Here is a 25,825-nt window from a genome sequence, read left to right as displayed (position 1 = left end):
CACTCAAGGCAGATTGTAACACAGAACGTACTTCACTTACTCCCAAGATGAGTGATGAGGAGATTACTTACACAACTGTGAGATTCCATAAGTCTTCAGAGTTGCAGAATCGAGGAAGGGCTGATGAGACTCAAGGGTCTGGAGAAGCTGGTCACAAAGGTAAGTTTTTTAAGTGTCTAAATTCACCTGTTTTATGCATTGTAACTTTTGACATTTGAAAACAATATCCTACTGGCTTCTATGGAAAACAATAACCCTCCGTTTTAGCTGGGCTTGGTGATGCACAGCAGGAGGGGGGAGATAAATGAGTATAAGTGGGGGAGCAATCATGTAGAAAATTGTTCAAAAATAAGTTTAAAAATTAAGTGATCATTCTTAAAAAGATTAAAGGAAAAGAAAAAAATAACTATTCTTAACTGTTAGCTGGTAACAGTGAAAGCCAGATGGATAGAGGAGATCAATCTGTAAGATTGATCTATAAGATCAGAGTCTATAAGAAAACTGTTGTTGAAAATTAACAAGTGAGAAGCAAATACATTTCATCAATTTGAGAAACTGTTAGGAGGTTTTTATTATTAGTCTAGTCAAGAAGAATTCTGAAACCTTTAAAAGTAAAAAACTAGAGTTTGAAGTAACACCAAATGTTCTAGAGAAATGAAATCTTAAGTAAATGCAAAGTACGCATGTAGCTAGAGTTTTCCTGCCTGGCCCACAGTCAGGACAAATCTCTGTCACCTGCCAGTCCCACAGCCACTCAGACCCGACCAAGTAAACACAGAGACTTATATTGGTTACAAACTGTATGGTCGTGGCAGGCTTCTTGCTAACTGTTCTTACAGCTTAAATTAATCCATTTCTATTAATCTATACCTTGCCACGTGGCTCGTGGCTTACCGGCATCTTCACATGCTGTTTGTCATCGTGGCTGCTGGCAGTGTCTCTCTGACTCAGCCTTCCACTTCCCAGCTTTATTCTCCTCCTTGTCCCGCCTACACTTCCTGCCTAGCCAATGGCCAATCAGTGTTTTATTTATTGACTAATTAGCAACACATTTGCCATACAGAACATCCCACAGCATACGCATTAGAAACAATACTTTCACTCGAGCAGAAGGTGTTTTAATAGTCTTAAATATTTCTAACATCTAATGCAATGATACAGCAAAAGTATTTCATCAGAAGAGGAAATCTCTTCCTGGAAAGAAGCTGCAGAGGAAGAGAGGGCATGAGAGAGGGTAGTGGGGATGGGGATGACTAAACCACATTATGAATTTGCAGAAATGTCAAAGAATAATTAAGTTTGCTAATAAAAAAGAGGAAATCTCACTTTTCTGTTGTCTTTTTTTGCTTTCTCTGCAAGAACTGTATCAGGTGAACTCCAAGCTGAGAAATTTAACTTCTTTGATACAGTGATAATCAGAGGCTTGGCTTGCAGATTCCCAACACCTCAGACACACAAAGATGTTTAGTATAGTCTAGGGGAAAAACAGAACTGATGAAAAAAAGATAGAGTTGACTTCTAGGCCCCAGAATGGATGGGCACGTATACAAGTCAGCTCCATAACAGCCATGGTTCCCTATATTTCTCAAGAACATCCATCCCTCTTTCCTTCTTCCTCATCCTCAATTACGCTCCCTTGGTGGACTGCACAGTCCAGTTTGGGATAGTCTACCTGGACTATGTCTGTACGTACAGTGCTTTCTGAAGGATGTACTTTTGATCCTGTAGAACTGGGGGAGGGACACGTGCCTGTTATCTAACTATTCTAGGCTGAAGAAGGAGGATTGATAATATAAGACCAAAGTTAAAAGAAGTGTGAACTCCTGTGAAACTTCACACATGTAGGATTCCTATAGTGGGTGCGTTTTAGGTAGAAATCTACAAATTTTGTAAGCACATGTTCAGTCAGCTTGTATGATGGGCTTCTGTAAAACTTTGAGACCAATATCCCCTCATTTCCATGCTATATAAAATTATAACTAATATTGGGACGTGCTCTTTTCACGGTGATTATATCTTTCTTTGCTTTTTGTTTGTTTTGATTAAGAGTGTTCAGTTCCGTGGCACCTCATTGCAATACCTCTGGGAGTCCTTTGTTCCATTCTGCTGGTGACAGTTGCAGTGTTGGTGACACACAGTGAGTAACTGGTATACATCTTCTTTGCCTTTCTGCCTAAGTAATAACTTTAGACACAAATTATGCAGTTAACACTCTCTGTCCATTGTTCTGCCTATAATCAGGGGATGTGCCAGATAGCTCTGGACTGTGTTTTTTGTTTGTGTTTTGTTTTGTTTTTTTGACCTGACAAACTGTATTGTCTTGTCTCATACATACCTTGTCTATTACTCCGGGGCTATTGGGAGCTTCCTTGTTATTTCTCATTCTTGGTATTGTTCTTTTTGAGGACTTGATGTTAATCTGCTTTCTGAGTTTAGGTGATTGTAAATAGTACATAAACATTCTGTGAGAAACAGCTGTGCAAAAGAAATTATGGTATTCTTTTTATTTTCCTCCATATATATTAAGGGCCCGGTTAAGTGAAAAGACTTCATCTGTACAGTGACAATAAAGCTTGAGCTTTATTGAATTCCTTCACATGTTTAGAGAAAATCACTCCTAAGCTGTGCTAAGACATGGCTACGTATCTGGATATTTTGCTTTCCCTCCAGTCCAATGAGAATTGTGGCACTTCTTAATGTTTTTTATTTTACATTTTTCATGCTGTGTTAAGTATTCAACTGAATATTTTACTTAGTTATTTATTTGAAAGTTTTTTGCTATGAAAAACTAAAGAATTGAAAGTTGTGGTACATCCACCACAATTTTATTCAGCTGTATTGTTTGCTTTACATTAATGTTACCCTGATAGAGAGAAATTTGTGTTTCCATTCCTATAGTAAGTTAAGTGAGGTGTTACTTTCTAAATGTCAAAGTACCAGTTCCAGCATAATATGTGTTGGTTGTCCATATGGGCTTTCTCTGTTATCTTAAATTTCAGTTTTTAATCCTTATAAGCGCTGAAACCATCTGGTCCTGGGCTTTTTTTGTTTGGGAGACTTTTAATGACTTATAAGCACTTTTGGTGTGATAACTGCTAGTAATTTTAGTTTTTCAGTATAGTCAAGAAAAACATGAATTGCAGAGATCTCTGAATAATCTTCATCAAGAGAAGAGCACCATGCAAAATGACAGCTACTTAAAGAAAGAAATGTTTCAAAATAAATCTATAGAGTGTGATGGCCTCAAAGACCGTCTGTCCTCCCTCAACAGAACACTGAACAGATGCTACCAGGAAACTAAAGTTGTTTTAGATTACAAACAGCACAGAGGTAAGGAGAGGATCTTGAATAAAGAATTGCTTTATTCTTGCTAATTGGACTCCCAGAGATCCACCCGGGGCCTAGCCATGGATCTCTGCATCCAGATTCCTCAGTAGTTGGATGGGGTTTCTAGCACGACAATTAGGGTGTTTGGCCATCCCATCACCAGAGTAGGTCAGTTCGGGCTGTCTCTCGACCATTGCCAGCAGTCTGTTGTGGGGGTATCTTTGTGGATTTCTGTGGGCCTCTCTAGCACTTTGCTTCTTCTTATTCTCATGTGGTCTTCATTTACCATGGTCTCCTATTCCTTGTTCTCCCTCTCTGTTGTTGATCCAGCTGGGATCTCCCACTCCCCCAAGCTCTCTTTCCCTCGACCCTCGCCCTTCATATATGAGCGAGAATTGTTGAGACCAAGGTTGGATAAAGCACAGGGACAAATAGCCAAAGGAATGGAAACACATGAACTAAGAACCAATGACTGAGGGGTCACCAACTGGATCAGGCCCTCTGAATGGCTTGATCTGTTTGGGAGGCATCCAGGCAGTGGGACTGGGTCCTGTGCTCATTGCATGAGTTGGCTGTTTGAAACCTGGGGCCTATGCAGGGTCGCTTGGCTCGGCCTGGGAGGAGGGGACTGGACCTACCTGGACTGAGTCTACCAGGTTGATCTCAGTCCGCGGGGAAGGCTTTGCCCTGGAGAAGGTGGGAATGGGGGGGTGGCTGGGGGGAAGGTGAGGGGGGCAGGAGGGGGGAGAACAAGGGAATCCGTGCCTGATATGTAGAACTGAATTGAATTGCAAAATAAAAAAAAAAATAAATAAATAAATAAAAAATAAATTAATTAATTAAATAAAATATCAAATAAATAAAAATTTTCAAATAAAAAAAAGAACTGCTTTATTCTCTAATGTTTCTTCCCCCAGAAGATTTGAAGTCCAATTAGTAGCTTCAAATGCTGGTGATCTGTGGCTTAATGGCTTAGGGATCCTTATCTCATGAAAAGGCCTGGAACCCCAAATATCCCTGTTTGAATTCGGAGAATCTTACAGCTTCTAGAACTCAGTGGCTCTTTTGGCTTATATTGCTCTAAGGGGGTGTAATTGAAAGTTGGCACAGCTGACAATTCAGGTTCTTTTGGTCTGTGGGCAAATTTGAATCTCCAACTCTGTTGCTGACAGAACATGGAAGTTTCCAGTAAGAGTGCATTCACCAAATTCTTAGGCTGAAATGGACTTAGAGCATTTATATGTATTCAGTCATAAAAATAATTGTATCTGTTTTTTCCTTCTGCCTTGGTATGAGAGAACTGGCCTATTTGTGACCATAGTGAAGCTCCCTGCAGCACATTTTGCAGCTTCAAAATGGTGTCCACACTTGTGTAACTGTCAGTGACACAGTGAATGAGGCCAGAAAGATGAAAATATAAAGCATTACACAGAACCTTTCTTACCTTGTATTGTGACTGGTTAACTTTAATTGCAACAGTTTATCATTCATCATTAAATATTTTTCTGAATTTATAGTTTATGAAGAGCTTTTGCATATGATCTCACTACACCATGATAGAGGTTAAAAATCATTATTATGCAAGGAATAATAATATCTTTCAAACTGCTACATTATAAAATGATAGAAAAAAGTGCCAATTTTTTTAAAAAAATATTTCAGACCCATGAAAAATATTTTGTGTCATTTTTTAAAATAACTTTGTTATCTGTAAATTGTAGCATATTTCTGTAGTCCCTGTCCTTAGGAGTCTGAGATAGGAGGATTATAAATTTGATGACAATCTGGACAGCTCAGCAAATTCCAGGCCAGCCTAAAATACACAATGATACCTCTTTACAGGAAAAAAAGGTTGGAGATAAAATTTGTTAATAGACCAAGGCCTCCTCCCCCTCCCTAAACAAAATAATCACATTGAGATGTTATTGCTACACAACTGTACACATTTTAACGTATGCAACTTGACATGTTTGGGCATGTGGGCATATCACTGAAGGCATCAATATAATCAGGAAAATAGACTAACTCCTTCAAAAGCTCCCTCATGTGTCTCTTATTCCTCTTAAGGTAAGAGCATCTAACACGGACCACAGCACATCCTTAAGTGCACAGTGTGTGAGGATGAACTGGGAACACAGTGCATTACCGCAGGTCTAGAATTCCATCATCCTTGTAACTGCCTCTGTGCAGCAAGTGTTTGTTCCCCGTACTCCAGCTCTGGTATCTCACAAGCCTCTGCTTCTTAGAGTTGGGCTGTGTTAAAACCCTCATCTGAATTAAGACCTAAAGTGTGGTCCTGGGCCTGACTTTAATCTTGCACCATCCTCGAGTTCATCCATGTTCGTCACTTAGTTGAGTATCTCTTTCAAGGTATTGAGGTGTGATACATGGTTTCATTCTGTAGCCCAGGTTGTCTTAGAGTCGATTTTATAGCCAAGGCTAGTTTGGAAGTCACTACTTAGCCTAGGCTGGCCTCAAACTGGTGGTGAACCTCCTGTCTCACTGTGTGTAGTACTCAGGTTATAGGCATAAGTCATCATGCCCAGTCAATTTACTTCCCTTTAAAGGATGAATAGTATTCCTTTGTGTGCATGTGCTATGTTTTTTTCTACTGATTTATACACAATGGACACATCAGCTGTTTCCATATATATGTACTGTTATAAACAACACTGCATACTGCATAGGTGTAAAGTAATCTCTTAACATTCTGGAATTTAAATTTCTTAGAGCTCTGAAATTTTACTTAGTTATTGATGTTTAATTAAAACAGTGCTCTGAAAACAGACTATTAGAAAATAAGAATTTTCATCATTCCCTTTTCTATTGTAGGCACAAGTGTTGAAGGACACTGGTTCTGCTATGGCATAAAATGTTATTATTTCATCATGGACAATAAACGCTGGAGTGGATGTAAACAGACCTGCCATGACCACAGCTTATCCCTTTTGAAGATAGAGGATGAAAATGAACTGGTACTGTAGACTCTTAACATGCCCATTTCTTCTCTTAGATGCTGTCTCTAAGTGATAGTGAGATGCTGAGCCCAGGCAGGTTTACTGAAAGAGAGACCTGTAAGTGTTGTCCATGGTTTGCCTGTAACGTGAGCAAAAACTGTGCAGTAAGAGTATCCTAGGCTACTCCTTCCTACTCCTGGCTTAGTGTCAGGACACAGGGTCTGTTATGAGGAGACTGGTTACTAAAGAGAGTTGTGTCTTTGCAGGCTTCTCCCTTTCTCAGGAGTCTACAAGAGAGTCTCTCAGAGAAGCATGTTTTCCTGGAATAAGTTTAACCCTTTGGTACAACACATCCTGTGACTGACAGTTATGTATCTCCATAGAGTGCCAACTACACCCTGAGAGACCACAGTCTAGGGCTTTATCTTTGGAACCCATCAGTGAGACTGCCTGAGATGAGTAATTGGAGGACAATAGAGAAAGTAACTGACCACTGGGCCAATTTGCAAAATGGAAATTATATGAGATCCATAGAATTTAATAGTTTTACCAGTTAGCTCCATGATACTTTTCAGTGAAACTGTCAGCAATCATTACTTCATACTATTTTTATGTTTTTTGGAAAAAGATATCTGTTTTTATAAATGAGTAATTAAAAGAAAAAAGGTGCCGAGATACAGACATTTTCTATTTAAATTATTACTAACAAAATCTCTTCTAATATGAAAAAGATATTTCTCTAGAAAATGCTTGCAGGATCAGCTTGAGAACTTTGTCCTTTAGAGCATGGTACAAAATTTGTACACCAATTTCATACATGTATAAAAAATACAACAAAATATCTTTTAATGTCAAATAATTATGTAAATTGTCATTTGTTATACTAATCATAATTAAATTTAAACCCATATTTTAAGATATATTCAAAAATTTTAGTAGATATCATGCCATTTTCATATCACATGTCACACACTAAATTTTTCCAAATATCTGTCCCTTTCCTCCTTAATTTCTGTCACTCCTTGGTCTGAACTTCAAAATTGCTTCCTCTCTGGAGCATGGAGGTTCATACACAACTTTTCACACAGGATTTTTTATCTTAATGAATTTGCGATGAAGACAGGCATTACTTACCATATGGACACTTCCCACATGCCTCTGTAGTCTTTGGGAATGCACATTTGAATAATTTCATAGAGTGTCAGAAATTTTTTAATGAAACATGTATGCAGTGTGCTAGCTTTTAGTAGTCACAAGCAGTAGTATTGTGAGTTCAGAACTAGCCTTGGTTATATAGTGAGACTTGGTCTAAAGACATAAATCATTTCATAAATCAGTATTTCTAGACACCTGAAATTTTTATTTTAAATAACTTCTGTAGCTGACATTGGTTTTGACATAAATGAGCTACTAGTGGGAAATCACTTTAAAAATGAACTTGGAGGGACTGAAGTGCTAGAGGACTGGACAGCAGAGAACTGACATAAGAATAGCTGGGGACTGTTATCTTATTGTTTTCTCACCAAACAGAGGGAAATTTTATCATCAGATGAGGTTTTTTTTTTTCCTTACAGAAGTTCCTTCAGCTCCAAATGAATACAAACAATTATTGGATTGGATTAAAATACGATGAAAGCAAAGGGAAATGGCTATGGATTGGTGACAGCCCATTTAAACTGTGAGTTTTCTGAAACTTCACACTCTAACACTGGTGCACAGTTGTGATGATGGTGTGCAAAAGCTTTTCTCTCATTTCACAATGCTTTTCTCTTTGTCAGTGGAGCTCACAGCTAAGGATAAGATGCATAAGGCAGGTTTGAGCAAGCATTAGACAGGAAGAAGAGGAGTCTAGAAGCTGACTGCTAGTGATGTAATAATGAACACAGCTAAGGATTGTGTGTTCTAAGATGCACAGGGCATAAGCAATTCAACAGCTTAAGATCACTTGAAGGGACTAGAGTCATCCTGATAGATACGATGAGTATAAATATCTGAAACATTCACTTCATTTGTTTCTGTAGTTAGCTTATATAAATTGCTTGTTATTTATAAATATAAGAACATTTTTGCATATATATATATATATACATATATATGTATGTATATCTGCCTTCCATTTCAAGATGTCATATTGTAGACTCCAAGTGTTATGTTATCTGGTAGAAAACTATTCATTGACTATCTTTACTAAGAATATTTCTTTTTCTTGAATATATCTCATATACATAAAATAAAGTATGCTCATATCCTTCACTAGCCCCCCAAGCTTACTCTGCTTCTGTCCTAACATGTGCCTCTTTAACTTGTGTTTTTTAAATTAATGCTGTCCCTCGGTGCATGGTAGGGCAGCCACTGAAGCAAGGATATCTGCCAGTGGCCACATCCCCCAAGAAGAATGAATTTCCCTTTTCCAGCAACTGTCACCTAACAATAGTGATTCCTTGAGTGGTAGTAGATGCCCCTTTATCTATCTATGTAGGAATTTTGTCATGTCCAGAATGTTGCTTTTCACACTGCTTTTTTCCTTATCAGATTCTTAGATCCTTTCTGTTTCCTCTTCCTTCCCATTTCCTGAGTGGTGGTGGTTTTTAGGGAAAGAGGTTTATGAAGATGACCCCTTTATGGCTGAGCACATATTCTCTTCTCCTAAGCACTTTGACCAGTTCTGCTTCTCTGCACTGTCCACCTGCCCACTGTAAAAAGCTTCTCTCATGGAAGTTGAGAGCAGCCCAGGGCCAGGCCATAAACATAAATATTAAGAATGAAATTTGCTCACATGACCACTTAGCAAAATGATAGTAGCAGGTTTCATATAGGGCCCATGACTTTGGCAATCATGGGCTTTTGATTTGGATTACAATATCAAACACAACATACTTCAACTCCGATAAGAAAGCAATTAGTTATCATCTAAGGGTTGTTCCACTAGGCACATCTTGCCTAGCAGATCAGTATTGTGGCATGCACGGTCCAGTGCTGGAATAGACCACTCAAATCTTTTCTCCCTTTGGAAGTTTGAAAGTAATTGGCCCACATAATCTCATAGGGAGTCGCACTATTAGTAGGTGTGTCTTTGTTGGAGTGGGTGGGTCTTATTGGTGAAAGTGTGTCACTGTGGGAGTGGGCTTTGAGGTTTCCTATGCCCTTGATACTGCTGAGTGTGTCAGTTGACTTCCTGTAGCCTGCATGTCAAGAGTTAGACAGTGCCTAGTCTGCCTGCACACTGCCATGCTCCCCACCATGATGATAATGGACTGAAGCTCTGAAACTGCAAGGAAGACACCTCAATTAGATGTTTTCTTTATAAGAGTTACAGAGGTCATGGTGTCTCTTCATAGCAATAAAAACCCTAGCACACTAAGACACTCCCCCAGCATCTGCAAAGAACCTTTGCCCATTGAAAGCTAGCACAAGTTTCCTGATTGGTTTGAGATTGGTTTTTCTATGTCCTGATAGCAAGTGTGTGTTGTCTTCAGAAACAGGGTGTTTCCATGTAGTTATGGTGGAAAACCAAGTGCACAGCAACAGCCTGGTTTTTTGGAGACCTCTGTGGTCTCCCTGACCAGTAATTCTTTTGGAGGTATCTCATGTCTTGCACTTTGATTTTCATTTAATAACTCATATCTTCTGTGGATCTAACTCTTTTTAAATTATATTTTGATATTTTTAAATTACATTTTCCACAAAATGTATTTTGATCAGGTTTTCCTCCCTCCTTAATACCCAGTTCCTCCTTACCTCCTTCCCTGCTCACTCAATTTCATGTTATTTCTTTCTCTCCCCAAAACAAAAGGAAAATAAAATCAAACTAAAAAAAATCAACCAATAATACAAAAATTGTCTAAAACAAACAAACAAACACACACATGAAGGTCCCCAAACTATGAAAGAAAAAGGGAGTCTGTTTTGTGTTGTTCAACTAGTGGGTATCCATATGCCTTTTATACATCATTAGTTTTGGTTGATCCTTTCTCTATTCTCTCCTGTCCATTATTTTTCGGTACTCATCCAATTTTATCCTTTAATCCTCAGAACCTCCTCTCTGCCTTCATATCACATATTTGTCATTTTTCCTGATTATTGATTTTTTTTAGAAATACAAATTTTTAAAAATCCCCAAATAATTCTGTGTTTTTCCTTTAATAACTTTGTTGGCTAGTTATATTTTAAGTTGCCTTTTATATCATTTAAAAATGAATTTAATTTTTATTGTTTTGTTGTTGTTGTTGTTTTGAAACAGGGATTTATGTCCCCAGGCTGGTTTTGAACTCTTGATCCTTGTATCTCCATCTCTCAAGTTCTGAGACTACAGGCAGATGTGGCTGTCTTTTATCCCTTTAAAGATAGTTACCACACTTATTTTACATGTGTTAGTTGGTAATCCTATTGTCTGTACTTTTGTGGGCTTAATGTACTGTTTCTGCTGGATTTTGTTCATGATGGCATTTTCTTTGTGGTGTTCAGTGAATTTCTTCTCCAGCTTCTGCAGAAACTATCTGAGGCATCAACAGTGGTAGCTTTCTCAGGAACCTTTCATTCAGTGCCCGAGAACATGGAAGGCACTTCCATTTAAACGTGGCACTGCCAGTGTGGAAATACTGCCAGTATTTCCAAATACGTGGGAAAATAACTTCCTCTCTCTCCTCCAAAGACACTCTCAAGCAGGCTGTCACAGAGGTGGCTGGACTGTCACAGATGTATTCAGATCATCACATAGTTGGTCAGAGGACAAAAGGCCTTATAAGATGTATTAATTTGTTCAAAATATATAGATTAACACGATTGTTATTAATTTTGATTTTTTCTATATGAAGTATCATTTTATACAGGCTAGCTCTTCTCCTTTGCATCTACCTCCCAAGCACTAGAATTGCTGGTATTTGCCTTTGCAAAAGGCGACAGTTAATGAATTTGTTTGTATCCTACAGCACCATACAGAGTGAAATGAGCATGTGGTAACATTTAGAGTGAGGTTCTAGTGGCTAAAAGGATGTCTGCATCCAGATTAAGTGATCTTTGTAGACCTTGACTATGCTGCAGAGCTGTTCCTTGATTATGGTGTGATTAATAGGGCCAAACCTGAGGCTCCAGTAGGGAATCCTAGTGGTCAGAAAGTTTCTGTGGCCACCACAAGTATTTTCTCCAGTGGAAAAACACAGAAGCTTGGACACCTGCTTAGAATATCAGCTTCTAATGAGCCTCTTGAGCAGCTGTGAGCTTGTGTTTCTTGGGTAGAGGTCACCATGGGAGGTAAAGTTAAGAGCTCATGATGCAGAATGTGTACTCTATGTGTGTCTTGTGAATAGTTACTATCTCCTGGGTCTTTTCTTCTTTGCCCATGTTCAACACACATGCTTTATTGATTGTACCCATAATCATACCTCATGGTTGACTAATGTGTATACTCATTCCTACTGTATTACCTGTTCTATAATCTATGAGCCACTTAGTTTAATTTTCTTCCTTTTCTATTCCTGTTGTAAATCTAAATCCTCTATTTCCATGTGGCTTAAATCCAATGTTAAATGTAGGCAATCTTTTGTTAAAGTTTTATCCCTTTGCCATTTCAGCCCCATGGAGTTTGGTAGCTTTCATCCTCTGTCTGGTATTTCTTGACAGATTCTCATTAAGCTAGCCCTGTTCAAACTGATTGTATTTCCCTAACCAGCCTTGAACTTCTAATACTCCTGGATTCATTCTTTGGTATTTGAATGATCATTTTCTGTAGATTCACTATTTATTTTGCCCTGCCTATTAGTAGAAAGACAGGCTGACATGCTTTACTGATGCTTTGGGAGTCTTAGCTTTACTGAAGCCTCAGTGTGGTGGTATTGTGTTCCCCAAAATATTGTGCACTCTAATAAACTTATCTGGGGTCAGAGAACAGAACAGCCATAATATTAAACATAGAGGTTAGGCAGTGGTAGCACACGCCTTTAGTCCTAGCATTTCAGAGGCAGAGATCTGCCTGGATCTCTGTGAGTTCATGGCCACACTGGAAACAGCCAAGCATGGTAACTCATGCCTTTAATCCCAGGAAGTAATGGCAGGAGGCAGAAAGGTATTCAAGGACTGAGGACCAGGAACTAGAGGCTGGTTAAGCTTTCAAGCTTTTGGGAAGCATTTCAGCTGAGATCTATTTGGATAAGAACACAGAGGCTTTCAGTCTGAGGAAACAGAATCAGCTGAGGAATTGGCAAGGTGAGGTGGCTGTGGCTTGTTCTGCTTCTCTGATCTTCCAGCATTCACCCCAATACCTGGCTCCAGGTTTGATTTTATTAATTAATATTTGCTACACCTCAGTCTATATAGGAATCTGATTTCTACCTGTTCATAAATGAATTGAATTAAGTTTTAATTATTAGTTAATATTTGATCAATGTCTTGCTCCAAAGTCCAGTCTGTCCTGGTTTATAATCCTTCTAAAACAGCCTCCACATTGCTAGGTTATAGTCATGTGTGGCTGGAGCTACCTCCAGTTCTGCCAGGGCTGCCAGCCACTCAGACTCAAATAAATACACAGATGCTTATATTATTTAAAGTATTTGGCCTAATGGCTCAGGCTTCTTGCTATGTAGATCTAACATCTTAAATTAACCCATTTCTATTAATCTATATGTTGCCACGTGGCTTGTGGCTTACCAGTATCTTAACATTTTCTCATGGTGGCATCTGGCAGTGTTTCTCTGCTTCAGCCTTCTACTTCCCAGAATTCTCCTCTCTCCTTGTCCCACCTACATTATCCTTCCTGCCTGGCTACTGGCCAATCAGCATTTTATTTATCAATCAATCATAGCAACATATATTCACAGCATACAGGACATCCCACAGAAGTCATGTATCACCTTTCTTTTGTGTTTTAGTTTTTATTAAACATTTTGAATTATCTTTCACAGGAAGGTAGTTGTGGATTTAGTATTCGTCGTCCATCAGAGATGACAGTTGTGTTGCACACAGGGAAGTCAGTTGATCACCATGTTTCAGGGAAGTCCCAATAGCTCTGAGAAGGGGGAGGAAAGAGAAAAATCAACCAAAACAACAGTCACAAACCCTCTTCTGTGACTATTCTACAAATGTCCCTTTCTCCTTAAAACACAGGCATATAAGACCTTGTCCTGTGTGCCACATACATTTAGTTTTTCTTTTTTAAACTGTCTTTATTGTAAAAAGTATCAGAAAAAACCAATTTGGTGTAAATTGTTCCATGGCAATAATGAAAATTAATTTAATTTGCTCACAAAAAATAACAGTGTAAAGTAGGTAAGAACTTGAGTTGTGATCAAAAGACCATTTTTATTTTTCATTTTATTCCATTTATTTTTGTGCATATATTCACATGTACTATGACACACAGGTCACAGCACAGGTGTAGTTAGAGGAGTGTTAAAGAGTCACTTCTCTCCTATTGTGTGGGGTCTGAGTTCTGAACTCTGATTGCCTGATCTGCTGCCAATGGCCTCCACCCACTGAGCCATGTCCCCTACTCAAGACCAGTTTTTATGAGTTTAGAGAAAATGGAAATCTTTTATTGATATGTTTAAAATTAATTCCCTATTCTTTACATTTTGGTCAATAAACCTTGTTTTTTTGTTTTTTTTTGTTTTTTTTTTTAAATTTATTTTAATTTATTTTGCAATACAATTCAGTTCTACATATCGGTCACGGATTCCCTTGTTCTCCCCCTCCCGCCCCCCCTCACCTTCCCCCCAACCCCCCCCCCCCCATTCCCACCTTCTCCAGGGCAAAGCCTTCCCCACAGACTGAGGTCAACCTGGTAGACTCAGTCCAGGTAGGTCCAGTCCCCTCCTCCCAGGCCGAGCCAAACAATCCTGCATAGGCCCCAGGTTTCAAACAGCCAACTCATGCACTGAGCACAGGACCCGGTCCCACTGCCTGGATGCCTCCCAAACAGATCAAGCCAATCAACTGTCTCACCCATTCGGAGGGCCTGATCCAGTGGGGACCCCTCAGCCATTGGTTCATAGTTCATGTGTTTCCATTCATTTGGCTATTTGTCCCTGTGCTTTATCCAACCTTGGTCTCAACAATTCTCGCTCATATAAACCCTCCTCATTCTCGTTAATTGGACTCCCAGAGATCCACCCAGGGCCTAGTCATGGATCTCTGCATCCAGATCCCTCAGTAGTTGGATGAGGTTTCTAGCACAACAATTAGGGTGTTTGGCCATCCCATCACCAGAGTAGGTCAGTTCGGGCTGTCTCTTGACCATTGCCGGCAGTCTGTTGTGTGGGTATCTTTGTGGATTTCTGTGGGCCTCTCTAGCACTTTGCTTCTTCCTGTTCTCATGTGGTCTTCATTTACCATGGTCTCCTATTCCTTGTTCTCCCTCTCTGTTGTTGATCCAGCTGGGATCTCCCGCTCCCCCAAGCTCTCTTTCCCTCGACCCTCACCTTTCATTACCCCCACTCATGTCCAGGCTGTTCATGTAGATCTCATTCCATTTCTCTGTCATTGGGCGATCCCTGTGTCTTTCTTGGGGTCCTGTTTTCCGGGTAGCCTCCCTGGTGATGTGAGTAGCAGACAATTCATAAATCCAGCTACTCTGAACCTGCTAGAAGAGAAAGTAGGAAGTAGTCTTGAACGCATTGGCATTGGAGACCACTTCCTAAATAGAACACCAGTAGCACAGACTCTGAGAGAAACAATCAATCAATGGGACCTTTTGAAACTGAGAAGCTTTTGTAGAGCAAAGGATACGGTCAACAAGGCAAAGCGACAGCCTACAGAATGGGAAAAGATCTTCACCAACCCCACATCTGACAGAGGACTGATATCCAGAATATATAAGGAACTCAAGAAATTAGACATCAAAATGCCCAACAGTCCAATTAAGAAATGGGCTATAGAACTGAACAGAGAATTCTCAACAGAGGAAACTCAAATGGCCGAAAGACATTTAAGGAATTGCTCATCATCCCTAATCATCAGGGAAATGCAAATCAAAACAACTCTGAGATACCACCTTACGCCTGTCAGAATGGCTAAGATCAAAAACACTGAAGACACCTTATGCTGGAGAGGATGTGGAGCTAGGGGAACTCTCCTCCACTGCTGGTGGGAATGCAAGCTTGTACAACCACTTTGGAAATCAATATGGCGCTTTCTTAGAAAATTGGGAATCAATCTCCCCCAAGATCCAGCTATACCACTCTTGGGCATATACCCAAGAAATGCTCAACCACACAATAAGAGCACTTGTTCAGCTATGTTCATATCAGCATTGTTTGTAATAGCCAGAACATGGAAACAACCCAGATGCCCTTCAACTGAAGAATGGATAAACAAAATGTGGTACATATACACAATGGAATACTACTCAGCAGAAAAAAACAATGGCATCATGAGGTTTGCAGACAAATGGATGGATCTAGAAAAAAACATCCTGAGTGAGGTAACCCAGACTCAGAAAGACAAACATGGTATGTACTCACTCATAGCAGGATACTAGACATGAAACAAGGATAAACCTTGTTTTTAAAACCTTGGCCTGAATCAATAGAAGCTTTGAATTTAAATAACTGCCCATTATATTTTTCATTTCATAGTGATTTAACAGTAATGGATCACTACATAAGACAGGAGGCAGTGCATTTTTCAGTTCACCTGTATAGATAATGATAACTGTGTTAGAATTCACTCTTGTATCTGCAAAAAGAAAGTGTATAATTTCTCTGATTCAGTGTGCAGTGTGTAGGAAAGGTAAAAATGGAGCACAGTCATCTTTGTTGGTTCCTGTGCTTATTTATAACTACTTAAAGACCAAATATTTTAACCTCAGATCTCAGTCTGCTGTGCAAATATGGTGATGAGCTGGAAAGGGAAGAAACATTCCTTTGAAATCTGACTTAACAGAGCAGAAGCCATTTTCTTTCCTTGTACACTCAGCAGATTGTGTCTGTAGAATGGATGCCTTTGGTCCAGGGCCCTAAGGAATCACTCTCTTTTTTTCCTAAATGACACACAGAACTTAATACAAAACCCTAATAAATAGTGCATGTATCTTATCATCACTAGGATAAACCATTTCAACATGCATGGCTTTGACCTCTCTCTCTCTCTCTCTCTCTCTCTCTCTCTCTCTCTCTCTCTCTCTCTCTTTGATCCATTTGATGATGAGTTGAAGCTCCATAGATACATTAATATTCATTGAGGCCAGGTGCATGTGAAAGTTCAAGATTTATAATCTTATAGGTAAATGAGTTTGAGGGAAGCCTAAGCTACATAGTATGTTTGAGGTCATTGTGTGCTAGAGTGAGATTCTGTCTCATGAAGCCTCATAATAATAATGGTTATCATAATAATACTAAGCCATCCATAAATATTTTTAGGTACAAGCAATTTTCCACAACATCATACTGAAACAATTAAACTCAATAAATGTAGATTGATTTATTAATATGTTCTAATTTGTAATCCATATTCTTATTAGTTAGTTTTGTCAGTTTTCTGGATCATGTCACTGTTGATATTTCCTTATATTCAGGATCATGCAGTACATTCACTTTTAATGTGCTTTAGTTCTGAAAGTTTGACTCCTGATTGCTTGCTTTCTCTCTCCTTCCTTCTCTTTCTTTCTTTCTTTCTTTCTTTCTTTCTTTCTTTCTTCCTTCCTTCCTTCCTTCCTCCTTCCTTCCTTCCTTCCTTCCTTCCTTCCTTCCTTCCTTTCTTTCTTTCTTTTTCTTTCCTTATCTTTCTTTTTTTCTTCCTTCCCTCCCTCCCTCCTTCCCCCTTCCTTCTTTCTCTCTTTTGACAATTACATTAAAAATTCAAGTCTTGGAATTGGAGTGTTCATGTAATAAAATGCACCCTCTGTAAGTCATGAGAAATATGAGTTTTAGCAAATATGTACACCTTTTATAAGCACCATTCTGCAAATTAGTTTTCTGTCAACTTGACACAAGCTAGTGTCCTCTGAGAAGAGTAAACCTCAAGTGAGAAAGTGCCTCAATAACAAACATCTGGCTGTAGGCAAGTTTGTAGGGCATTTTCTTAATTAGTGACTGATGTGGGAGGCGCCATCCCGTTTTAGGTGGTTTCCTCCTGGGCTGGTAGTATTGGGTATTGTAAGAAAGTCGGCTGAGCAAATTTGGGGAAGCAGGCCAGGAAGCTGCACTCCTTTGTGACATATACATCTACCCTCACCTGGGGTCCAACCTTCAGCAGCTCAGGGCTTGAAGAAATCCACAGAGTTGACATACTCCGACTTATTTATCTGAAGGGCTAAGGAGAAAGACATTCACACACTCTCTTTTTCTTTATTCTTTATTCTGTGTTCTCTATTCTCTGACTTTATTTTTTCCTCTGCAGCTTATGAAACCCAACAAAATTTCTAGGCAATATAAAAATTACAATGTAGTTACATTCTATTTTTCATGTGAATGACTATATTGAATACAGGGAAAAACATGTTTAAAACTAAGTCATCCCAAGGACCCGAATACATTTACATCTAAGTAACTTATTATAAATTAACAGGGTGTAAGCAAGCAAGATATTTTTCTCAGCCAGTTCCTTTGCTGGCAGGCTTCATATTGTGGTTACAAAGAATGAATCAATTACTTATTACTTATCTTGAAAGGTAATCTTTTAAAGAATCTTAAAAGAATCACAAACCTAAGCTTTTACATATGAAAAAGTATCAGTCAGATCTACTTTCAATCTTTAGGGTGCATACCCATTCATCAATAGTTTTTGTATCAGGAGATTAGGGGCAGAATGTGTACAGGAATTAATCATCATCTTTGATCAACAATCAATCCTAGCAAGGAACATACATCAGCTAATAACAGTTGGGCTGCTTTGTATTTTGATCCCTAACCTAATGATTAGCTAGGTGTCCTTGTGAACTTTAGATTCCTTTCTAGGGATCTTCATCTCAAAGCTATTATCAAAACATCTTAATCTAACTTGAAGTTACTTTAAGGCTTTGTTTCAGCTATGATGCACACTGAAACCTGTGAACCATCTCTCTACATTAAGATTGAAAGAATTTAATCTAGCTGGGCTACGGGACTCAGTTTTTTTGTTTGTTTTGTTTTTGTTTTTGATCATTAACCTAAGCCACAGTGTAGAAGTAACCGTCTTATTAAATAAGAAACACAGAGCCAATGCAGAGATGAAAGCCCAAGAGGTCAGAGCTAAGAGCCTTACCCGTCACTGCTGCAGCTATCCTCTTGAGCCAAGAGACCTACTTCCTGTGTGTTTGTCTTTATATAGTCTTTCTGTTCTGCCTTCTCATTGGTTGTAAATCTAACCACATGACCACCTCATCACTGCCTGTCTGTACAGACCTCCAGGTCTTCTATGGTTGATATTGAGATTAAAAGCATGTGTCTCCAATGCTGGCTGTATTCTTGAACACACAGAGATCTACCTAGCTCTGCCTACCAAGTGCTGGGATTAAAGGCGTGCACCACCACCGCCCAGCTTTTGCTATGGCTCTAATAGCTCTGACCCCTGGGCAACTTTATTTATTAACATACAAAACACATTTTAGTACAAATAAATATCACCACACCGTATTCTATACAGCTCCTCTATAGAAACTCATGTGTTCTAGCTGTGTGACACTTCCTTGTTTTATTTTTCAGCCTCTGCAGCCTCTGCTTTATCAGAGGCAGGGGCAACATTTCATCCTACCTTTACCTATATTAATTTTCTACTAAACTAACCTCTATTATAATGCCTTACTATATTTATTAAAACTCTCAATCATCAAAATCCCATTTAAACTAACACTATTATTGTATAAAATCTTTGCTTCAGTTAAACAGTACAATTTAAGAGGAAATCATCTTCATAATAATCCACAGGTAAAATTTCCCAGTAGAATGGGATGTTTTCAAAAGATGAGATGATCATACTGCATTAAGTGAAGTGGGGATCTCCCCATGCCCATTCACACCATGCCAGATACCAGAGGAAAATGGCAGCAGCAAACATGTGAAGGCCCAGCAGAAGTAAAAGGCATTCTGGGATCTGTGGTCTCAGGGCCGTTCATACCTGAGATTGACCCATCAGGGTTTTGTTTCCTGGTGGGCTGATGCCCTGAAGTCAATTGCCATCTGCTGCTCCTCTGACTGAGCCACTGGCATGCATTAGATTGTGCCCCTAAGCTCCTGCCCAGTTTGGTTCTTGCTGTAACTTCCTTTGATGATGGACTATAATGTGGAAGTTTAAGCAAAATAAACCCTATCCTCCCAAGTTGCTTTTGTTCATGATTTTTCATTGTAGTAATAGGAACCATCACACCAAAACAGGGCAGTTTTGTTACCTCCCAAAGTTCTTTTTTGCACTTTTTCCCCTGCCTGGCCCTAGGCAATTAGGCATGTGCTCTCTTGTACTATAAATTAGTATGGCGACATTCAGAGTATCATATACTATGTACAAATTTGTGATTGACTCCATTTTTCTCTGCATCTTTTACCATTATTATTATTATTATTATCATTATTATTATTATTTTAGGTAACTCAAGCTTTCATCACAAAGCAGTGGTTCATTCTTTTTATTACCAATCATACATGTTATATTACACAAATATAACATGATATTCTTCCACATGTGAACATATGGTCCATTTCTAAGTTTTGACAATTATGAGTTATTGACAATTATGGAAGCTATCATACCAATTCGTGTACAAGTCACTGGGGAAACATACATTTTATTTACTTTTAATAAATATCTTTTGTGAACAGTTGGTGTCTTCTGGGTTCTTTCTTCTTTTTACATGTGTTAAACATACACACATGATTTTCTGACTGTACCCACGAGCATGTCTCATGGCTGACTAATGTACATTCCATTCCTAATGTATCTAACCTTTCTGTCTGTGTCCCACAAGCCACTTGGTTTCATTTATCTTCCTTTCTTCTAAATTCCTATGGTAAATTTGAATATTACATTTCTTCCCATCTAAAATCCAAGATTCAAAGAACATGATTTATTTTGCTAAAAACTGATTCCTTTGAAGTCTCAGTTCCATGTAGTGTGAGTGGGTTTAATTCTCTTTCTACCTTTCTTTGCCAGAGTCTCATTAGTCCAGACTACCTTCAAACTCCCTAGGTCTTGAACTGTGATCCTCCTACCTTCATCTCCCAAATACTGGGACTACAATTGTGCCCCACTATGCCTGGCTAGATTAATTATTTAGGGTCTCCATTTTGAGTGCATTCTTTAATCAGCTTCTCTAACAATTGGGGGGAAAACTGGCTACAGTGCTTCCCTGACCATTTCAGGTTTTTCCCAACTCCTGCTGACACCTCAGCCTGAGTTGGTATCTGATTTCTGTCAGTTTTGTACTCTTTGCTTTTTGAGCTTTCACATAAATCACACAGTCTTATTCTTATTTATCTATAAATGCCTGGTCTTAACTTGGCTTGTTTCTATCCAGCTTTTCTTGACCTAAATTATCCTGTGTAACTTTTATCTCTGGGTTTTTACCTTTCTCTTACTTCTGTAAATCCTACTTTCAGTCTTACTCAGTGGCTGACTGGGTGTCTGGGTGTCTGGTCCCTTGAGTCCTCCTTTCCTTGGTTTTGCTCCCCGATCCTTTCTTCCCAGATTTGTCCTTCTAATTATTCTCTCTGTCTGCCAGCCCTGCCTATTGTTTCTCCTTCCTTGCTACTGGCCTTTCAGCTATTTATTAGACCAATCAGGTGTTTTAGACAGGCACAATAACACAGCTTCTCAAAGTTAACCAAATGCAACATAAAAGAATGAAACGCATCTTTGTATCATTCAACAAAATGTTGTACAGCATTAACAAATGTAACACATCTTAAAATAATATTCTACAACACATGAGCATATGGGACCTTGTTCTGTGTTCTACGTACATTTGTTTCTACCTAGCATGTTTATTGACAAAATATAAGTGGGAAAGCAGTTGTAGCATAAAATAATTGCTCAGAAATATTGAAAATCAATATTACCAGCTGAATAAAAATTGCGAGTTTGGAGTAAGATGGGGATTTTGGTATGATCAAGAGACTATTTCTTTTTAATGAACTTAGCATAAAGAAAACATTTTAGTGATGAACTTACTACTAATAGTTCCATATTCTGTATACTTTGGCCAATATCATGATATTTCAATGAATATTCAAAATTAAACAATTGCCCATTGTTTTTGTTCCTTAGTGAGTTGAACATAACAGGTTCCAATCCTAAGACTGGAAAATGTGCATTTTTATCTAGAACAAGACTAGATAATGATAACTGTTTTAAATTCTACTCCTGTATATGTGAGAAGAGACTGAATAAATTCCCTGATTAACTCTCCAGCAAGAGGTAAAGGTAAAATGGAATGTGCTGATCTTCATTTGTTTCCTGTAATAATTTGTGACTTCTTATGAACAAGTGTTGTGATCATAGGACTTAGACCTCTGTGCAAACAGAGAGACAAGCTGAAAGAGGTTGAGAATGTTCTCCAGAATCTGACTTGACAGAGAAGAGGCCATCTTTCTTCCTGGAGGAGCATGTCTTCTCTGGTGCATGGACACGCTTTGCCCCAAGCCCCTGAAAAATCTGCTCTTTTTGTTTTTTTTAAATACTCATAGAACTAAATAAAGAACCCTAATAAACAGCCTGAGTATTTCATTATCAATAGGATACATTGTCTTAATTGAAAGCACAATTAAGAACTATAATATAGTTGTGGGCTTCAATTTCTTACTTATTAGTTGATTGCTGTTTTGTTTTGTGTGTTTTGTTTCATGTAGAAGTTTTCTTCATTATTATACACATTTCTTTTGTCCATAGAATGTAATTTGGAGAACATTTACAAGGATAGTTCAAGAAGCTACTGAATATATTTTATCCAAGACACTAGTGTTCATTCTGATCCTTCTTAATCCATCTATGATAAGTTGAAGCCTGATAGAAATGGTGGTAATAATTGGAGTTGGCTAGATGTAGTGGCTTGCACTCATAATCTCAGCAATTAGGAGGCTAAGACAAGATTGCTGAAAAATAAAATAATGAATACAGTGAGGGTCTGTGTCATAGAACCAAACAAACCAACAAAATCGAGGCCCAAAAGTTCTTAAATATTTTCTAGGGACAACACTTCATCTTTTTCAACCATAACCAAGTGATCAGAATCAGGACATTTGGTATTAGTACAATAATTTGTTCTAATCTAGGATGCACATACTCATTCACTGACTGGATAATGTCACTCTAGGTATTTCCTCCATGTTCAGGTTCACATGCATTCAGTGCTGATGTCTAGTGTCCTTTATTCCTGAATATTTTTCTATGTTTTCTGGTGGTTTGTTGTTGTTGGTGGGTGTTTGTTTGTTTGTTTGTTTTTTCCAAGACCATGTTTTTCTGTGTTACCCTGTCTATCCTGGTATTCTCTCTGTAGATTAGGCTGACCTGGAACTCAGAGATGTGCCTGCCTCTGCCTCCTGAGTGCTGAGATTAAAGATGTGTGCATATATAAATGTGTGTGTGTGTGTGTGTGTGCTCACCTTGGCCAGCCTGAATCTTGCTATATTGACAAGGTTGCCCTCAAACTCATGGAGATCCACTTGCTTTTGTATTTTTGCATCCCAAGTGGTAGGATTAAAGACATGCAACATCATGTCCAGCTGAGAAATATGAACATTTCCATCTCCTCTCAAAGTCCTTTCTTGCCCCCAATTGTACTCTCTTACACAGTAAGTTGGTTCTATTCCCATTACAGCTTTGTATCTACCTTCTTTTTGCTCACCACATTTTTAACACTAAACCACAATTTCTCCTTTTTAAAAATATTGTATTAATTCTTTGATAATTACATACCATGTATTTTAATCACATTCACCTCCCCTCATTCAACTCCTTCCAGTTCACTCCCACCTCCCTACTCACTCAACTTCCTGTTTTTTCTCTCTTTCTATTTTAAAAACCCATTGAGTCCAGTTGTGTTGTTTAGATGCTTTAGATATGGTGCCTGTCCTGGAGTTGGTTTATTGAATATATTAACAAAATTAACAAGTCTTTGGACAAATTAAGTAAAATATGCTGAGAGGCTCCAATTCATAAAATCAGAGATGAAAAGGGAGACATTATGATGGACACTGAGGAAATTTAAGGAATCATAAAGACATACTTTAAAAAAAAATCTGTATTCTATAAATGTGAAAACTGGCTGCCCCTAAGCTTGGAGCACAGAGGGGGAACACTTCCAAATTCTTTTTATGATGCCAGCAAATGTTTATTGGAATTTCTTCTGATGGAAATTTCCTTTGGTGAGTATGAAATGATCTACTCTGTTGCCTCTCACTGGTTTTGGTTTGAACTCTATTTTGTCAAATAATAGAATAGTTACACCTTCCTGTTTTTTAGTTCCATTTGCTTGGAATATCTTTTCCACTCTTTCCTCCTAAGTTCATGTAAGAATTACTTTTCTAATGTTTGATAAAACACCATGATCAAGACAAATTATAGAAGAAAGGGTTTATTTTAGGCTTATGGTTCCTGAGAGTTAGGGTCCATGATGGCTGAGCAGAGACATAGTGGAAGAAATAACTGAGTGCTCACATCTCAAGTCACATACAGGAAACAGAGCAAGCCCACTCCAAATGTACTGAAATCTTTTGAAACCTCATAGCCTGCCCCCTGTGACATGCTTCTTCCAGGAATACCACACCTCCTAATCTTCCCCAAAGAGCCATCAACTTAGGACCATGTATTCAAATACCTGAAATTCATAGAGTACATCTCATTTAAACCATCATTGGTGGTATCCACAAATTAGCCATGTTTCTTGGAGGCTTATTAAAGAGACAAGTATAGTGAAAAGCAGAGAAAGAAGCTGTATTCCATGTGACTATCACTGAGAACAGGAGAAAAAACAGTTTATTGAACTCCAAGTCTGTCTTTGCTGTTCCTGGCATGAGGCTTAGGTTTAAAGAGAGCTCAAGAGATATGCATAAATAAGCAGTACTGTTCATGTGTGGTTCCAATTATCACTGCTGTCTTTGCTTCAATTTGTTCAGAAGAAATTTATAGGACCCTTTGCCATAATTGTAATCTGCATAAAGAAAATGTAAGCATAAACTGAGTTAGACCATCACTTAGAGCAGTCTACCCAATATGATGACTTCTGGTCACTATAGCCACTGAGTCCCTGGGAAGTTAGTGTCTTAGATAATAGTTGTAAGAATTAACTCTATGGAGAGATTAAAACAAACATACAAAAGCTAAGGATTCTATGTAGTTCCAAATTATGTTTTTAATCTCTTCATTTGAGCCCCAGAAACTCAGTACTCCTTCATTCCCACATGAAGCTGTCAGACCCCAAGGAATCCTTTACATCTAAGATAGGATTTTTTCCAGCTCTCCATTTGTATTTCCTCTTATGCAATTATTTTGTTTCCCTTTCTTTAAACTGATATTTACTACAGGAAACCAAGCCAATGATAGGAACACTACAAAAATAAAGCAGTATAAGGTTTCTCTTTTTTATGTTCTAAGAGGGCCTCAAAATTTTAGTGGTGTTTGGCTGAATCTTGCATAAGGACATTTTCGTTTGTCATCCGCACTAGTTACCCACTGCTCCAGTTGCCTGGCACTCTCATGGCCCCTGATACCCTCTCTCCTGTGAAAACCTATGACAAAGTTGGCTGTAGACTTCCTGGATGCCTTGCATTCTCCCCATTTACATTTTAGCTATATTGACCTGTACTGTGGCAGGCATGATACACATTGCCAGAAGGACAAGGACCAAAAGCTAGGGTGATTAAGAAAGCCAGTGGTCTCGAAAATGCTTTCAAGTAACTGGGTAAGACAGACTTTTCATCATATGTATGAAAATACATGCCAAAGGACTATGTACTTATAGTTGTTATGAGTTTCAGTAAGCTTCTGAAAACAGAAGAATTTAACAGTACATGCAGTTTCTAGAAGTAGGAATGGCCTCATAGGCAAAGTAAAGCATTTGGATCCCTCATAATCATTTTGGATTTATTACCCCTGTAGCTATAAAATTTGGTCTTACAACCTGGCAGTGCAGTGTGTTGAGAAGATACCACAGTGCAAAATAAGATGATCTATGATAAAAATCAAAAAAACAAAAACACACACACACAGAAGATGGCAATCTAAAGGAAATTTTTGTGGTTTATGTGTAGCAGGAATCTTAAAAGTTCTTATTAATAAAATCAAACCTGAGGCCAGTTATTGGGGTGAATACTAGAAGATCAGAGAGACAGAACAAGCCACAGCTTCCTCACCTGGCCAGTTCCTCAGATGATCTTGTTTCCTCAGACTGGAAGCTTCTGTGTCCTCATATACGAATGGATCTCAGCTGAACTGCTGCTCAAAACCTGAATGCTTAACCAGCCAAAAGCTTCTAGTTTCTGGTCCTCACACCTTATATACCTTTCTGTTTTCTACCACCACTCCCTGGGATTAAAGGCTCACTTTCCGGGATTAAAGGCATGAGTCACCATGCTTGGCTGTATCCTTGAACAGATGGATTTCTGCCTCTGGAATGCTAGGATTAAAGGTGTGAGTGCCACCATTTT

At 38.6% G+C, this 25,825-nt stretch overlaps 1 protein-coding gene across 1 annotated transcript; it reads left to right on the top strand.

Moving 5' to 3' along the window:
* On the top strand, window positions 1-21,811 carry LOC128099778 (killer cell lectin-like receptor 2). The gene is made up of 6 exons (XM_052721597.1): window positions 1-159; window positions 2,048-2,137; window positions 3,109-3,330; window positions 6,160-6,302; window positions 7,859-7,962; window positions 21,399-21,811. Exons 1-6 carry the CDS (start codon window positions 48-50, stop codon window positions 21,583-21,585), a joined length of 858 nt encoding a protein of 285 aa, XP_052577557.1. The 5' UTR covers window positions 1-47; the 3' UTR covers window positions 21,586-21,811.
* The last annotated feature ends 4,014 nt before the right edge of the window (window positions 21,812-25,825 follow it).

The sequence above is a fragment of the Peromyscus californicus genome, unplaced genomic scaffold, assembly GCF_007827085.1.
Source record: "Peromyscus californicus insignis strain IS unplaced genomic scaffold, ASM782708v3 Scaffold_6__1_contigs__length_162567912, whole genome shotgun sequence".
NCBI classification, from domain to species: domain Eukaryota; kingdom Metazoa; phylum Chordata; class Mammalia; order Rodentia; family Cricetidae; genus Peromyscus; species Peromyscus californicus.
The sequence above is the reverse complement of the archived record's forward strand: the minus strand, read 5'-3'. Positions and strand labels throughout refer to the sequence as shown.